The following is a 4,467-nucleotide window of genomic DNA, read 5'->3' on the forward strand; positions in this document are numbered from 1 at the left end:
AACCTTGCCGATGATGCAGAGGATGATGAAGATGTTAATCTCGAGTAGTTTGATGTATTATAGGAATGTTCATTACGAGCAGCCACAAAAAAAATCAGACTCTGTCAATGATAATGACATCCTCGAGCATGCTGACAGAGGATACGTCTAACGGCATTTGTGGGACTTAGATGAATTGACATCTTATCGGAGAATTCCGGCGGAGTACTGAATTATCTTATTGGGCTCAGTCGACACATATCTTCTCTCTCTACATTGTCCTCGACATCCAGCATGTTTGCACTTCAAGGTGACTCTTCCAATGACAGAAATTTCTATGGTCCTGTTTTGCAGAATCCACGACTTGGATGGGGAGAGCCTTATACTCCATCTCCCCTATCTCCGTGGATGCCATTACCCGGTGACCCTTTAACAGATTCAGCTCCAGCACCATTACAACGTTATCAGTTTCATCAAGTGAGTACTAGTACTAGAGCATATTTGGATCACTTATTATCTCATAAAAACATATTTTTAGGGCGCATATATGCAGGATAATCAGCAAATGATGGCCTTGCAGGATCGCTGCAAGGCACTGGAGATTCAGGTCGTCAAGCTGACTACTGAGCACGATGCATTCCAGTGAGTGTTTTCCGGTCTAAATTTTTTTGATTTAATCATCCGTTATAGGTCAATTTTTCAACAGCTTGCCAGCGCACTACAGCAGTCTGGAAACCCTCTTACCTTTGATCCTACTTTCCCTGCCCAGCTAGGTAGCAATGATGCTAATCGCCCCACGCCTCAAACACATCCAAAAGTTCGCTTTTGGAACCAGATCGACTACATTGAATGGCTCGACACTTCCATGGGCCGACTCTCTGACCGTGGAAAGTTAGGCTACCTCGAGCATGAAAATGGTGGTTCGATTCCCGCAACTATGGTCAAGGGTATTCGGAAAGCCCTCCGTGCTGGCTGGTGTGAACTAACTAATCGCAAACTTGCCCCAAAGACTTGGGGTGTTTTATCTGCCTCCGGACGAAAGCTCATTCACACCCTGATGGAGGACGCCTATCCCTTGCTAAAGTTTGCCAACGATGGATGGAAATTAGAGTACCTTGCCAGCACATCATACTCTGCTTGGCGTAGAACCTATCTCACTGACGACGGCAACTGGAAGTCGAAGAATCACGGCAATGAGGACGAGGATGAAAGTGATGATGGAAATGCTGGTGACTCGCAAACCTCGGGCTTAAAAGGTAAAAAGCGTAAGAAGGCGAAATTCTCCATCAAGTCCGAAGTCCCTCAAAAGAAGATGAAAGGTAAGTTTTTTTTATTGGTTATGTGTGATATTGACAATATTTCCTAGCTGATTCCGAGTCTGCTGATACGATTCTACCGCAGATATCAACTACCGATACACCATCATCATCAACTTCAAGTACTCCACCTTTAGTCGTTTCGCCTCTACCTTCCCATTCTTCATCAGACTCTCCAACACCAGACTCTCCGACATCAAACTTTCTGACGCCCTCTCCAATAGCACTAGCATCTCTGACACTAGCCTCTCTAACAATAGCATCTCCGACACCGGATTCCCCACCCGAACTTCTACCAACTGCTCCTGCGCTGCTTTCTCCCGAGTTAGGCCCGGACTTACATAATAAAGAAAATATCCCTCCAAAGCTCCTCGCTGCACCGACACATATCAACGTTGTAGTTGCAAATCCGCTGTAAGTTGACATTATTGCACTGAATGTCTCGACTAACTTTTCAGTAGGGCAGCACTTGCTCTCGCAGCATCACAAGTTCAGTTGCCACCTCTTCCTCTCGAACCTGCCTCTTCCCCACTCCCTTCTGCACCCAATGGTGCCAATTCTGAGGCGAACACTCAAAATCATGCTGGTCTCCCCACCACGGACAACGCTAATGCTTCAAAGGCTACAACAGGATCTACCAAAATCAGCACCAAGGGTAAGATGCGTCCGAGCAGTACTAAAAATGGACGGTAAGTGTGTTCGAATGACAACAGTTTATCAGTCTCTATGCTGATTTTTATGTTAGCAACTTGTGTGCCCAACGTGTTAGAATAACCAAGTGAAGCAAGCCACAAGTGAGCTAATGAGAGTGAACAGGACTATAGTCCAGTGTCAGTTGCTATTGTGTTGTGTAAACTAATGAGTGTACTATACCTATAGTCCAGTGTCAGTTGCTGAAGAGCAACCAACACAGGACTTGCTACCTATGGGCGAGTCTATGTAAACAAGTGTAAACACTGCCTAAGTAAGTAATGGATTTCACATCACATGCTAAGTGAGAGTCCAATAGAGGAAGCAACATCATAACACAAATAACTCGCACCATAAGGTGCTCAATCACCACAACTAACACAAACGATGGCTCAAGACATTGAAGACAAACGGAACGACTGAGGAATTTTGTGCTTACTATGGAGATCTCACGCCGGCTCAACGAAAGGTACATCGCTACTTTATTCCAGATGTACATGCTTTGATTTGTTTGGTATGACAGGCATATGATGACGAGTCAGCGTCACTGGTAAGTAGTTGTATTGCCTGACAACTGCGAGGTTTGGTCTAATCTACTGCAGGTTGCCAATAACTCCTGGAACAAGATCACTTACGATGGAACAATATACTAGATCCCAATCATTTCAGCTCGACTCGGACTCCTCACACACAGACTTCAAGTTCTCACACGGACTCCTCGCACACGGACTCCTCTCGCATTCTTATGATTTCCTTTTGCTTTCTTGATGCTCTCTACACGCTGTCCAGACATGTTTTCAATGTATTCGTAATTCCTGCTTTCTATCTGTTTCTCATTTCGTGTGTATTAATACCCAGTGCAATGCATATCATTTGTCATCCCATCCGAGCACATTTGCAAAGGATCTGGTGCGCACACATACAGTCATATATGGTACTATTCGAGGATATTGCGAGATAGACCATGCATATGTTCAAATATGATTAAAATATGTTCGCGCGAAGAAAAACATATGTGGACATCTACGAGTTTGCCCCGTCTCATTTGAAATGTGATATGAGTTTCACACTGTATATAACATGTGATGAGAGCTGTTCTTATTTTCGACCACCACCAAAATCGCATCTCAACATCTCTGGACCTCTCCCATCAGAGGCTGTTCTCACTGGGACTCACCTTTGTATTATGGTAATAGTATGTACCACCCAATGGGTGAACCAACTCCTGCCAATTCCCATACATTGCGGGCCTGTTGATAGCATTAAATTGAGCCCATCAAATAATGACAAAGGTGACTTACCGAGGGTGATCGATTTCTTTTATACGAACCAAGGTATCTTCATGCCCATCGTCTGCACTTTGATATGAAGAAAATGTTAATCGACTCAGAATTGAGGTATTAGCTAGTAATGTGTACTCACAGCATTACTACTTCAGCATACCGTGGAAGTTGAGTTGGCCAGATACTGATTCCATGCTCAAACAACTTCACCACCTGATCAGAGCCTTTCAGTTAGAGTATAATAGCTACCATTAATAGAACAGTGCACGCCAGAACAATTCTATGCACCATGTTTTCCAGCTGGCGGTCGTTTGCATGCCAGATGTTGAACAAAAATGTGTTCAATTGGAGTGTGAATACATTTGTTTGGCTTTGTTTGGTGCGATTATCGATCATCATCTTCACAACCCACCAAGTATCTACACCAATAAAGCCAAATTGGGAATATTATCAGTATGTATACCTAGATTTCTGTCATATACTGGATCTGAGCACCTCCAATACCACCTGTGAACATCCCCATGCCTGGTCCGACCCCCTGTTTCCCCATCCACTCCATTCCTCCTTCTCCGACAATGCACGAAGTGCATCTCCGCAGGATTAGCCCTGCTACCTCTGCCCAACCCCATTCTGCTCTTCTGACACTACCCCTATGTCCTCCGATATTATACCCCTTCCATCCCACCCTATCTGGAGCTTCGCTCCTCCACTCTGTTGGTCCGACTGATCCTACTCATACTCCCTCCACCATCTCCGCTTTTCCAACTCACTCAGTTCCTCCAGTTTCTCTCATATCGCTTCACCCAACTATTAGTCCGCCCGACCGCCTCACCAGTCCACTCCTAGACTAGGAACCACTCAACTGGTCCTATCTCCATTTAGTATTGTAGTTCCGCTTTTCGAATCACCGGTAATCTGTTAGAATAACCAAGTGAACCAAGCCACAAGTGAGCTAATGAGAGTGAACAGGACTATAGTCCAGTGTCAGTTGCTTTTGTGTTGTGTAAACTAATGAGTGTACTATACCTATAGTCCAGTGTCAGTTGCTGAAGAGCAACCAACACAGGACTTGCTACCTATGGGCGAGTCTATGTAAACAAGTGTAAACACTGCCTAAGTAAGTAAGGAATTCACATCACATGCTAAGTAAGAGTCCAATATAGGAAGCAACATCATAACACAAATAACTCGCACCATAA

At 44.5% G+C, this 4,467-nt stretch overlaps 1 protein-coding gene across 1 annotated transcript; it reads left to right on the forward strand.

Moving 5' to 3' along the window:
- Nucleotides 1–273: 273 nt before the first annotated feature.
- On the forward strand, nucleotides 274–2,077 carry EDB91DRAFT_1257682 (uncharacterized protein; the record flags this gene model as incomplete). The annotated part of the gene is made up of 6 exons (XM_041324310.1): nucleotides 274–456; nucleotides 518–621; nucleotides 670–1,298; nucleotides 1,346–1,709; nucleotides 1,757–1,984; nucleotides 2,041–2,077. The coding sequence occupies 6 exons, from the start codon at nucleotides 274–276 to the stop codon at nucleotides 2,075–2,077; spliced, it is 1,545 nt and encodes a 514-aa protein (XP_041168670.1).
- Between the last annotated feature and the right edge of the window lie 2,390 nt (nucleotides 2,078–4,467).

The sequence above is a fragment of the Suillus paluster genome (genome assembly GCF_016628075.1).
Source record: "Suillus paluster strain FC165 chromosome Unknown EDB91scaffold_326, whole genome shotgun sequence".
NCBI lineage: Eukaryota > Fungi > Basidiomycota > Agaricomycetes > Boletales > Suillaceae > Suillus > Suillus paluster.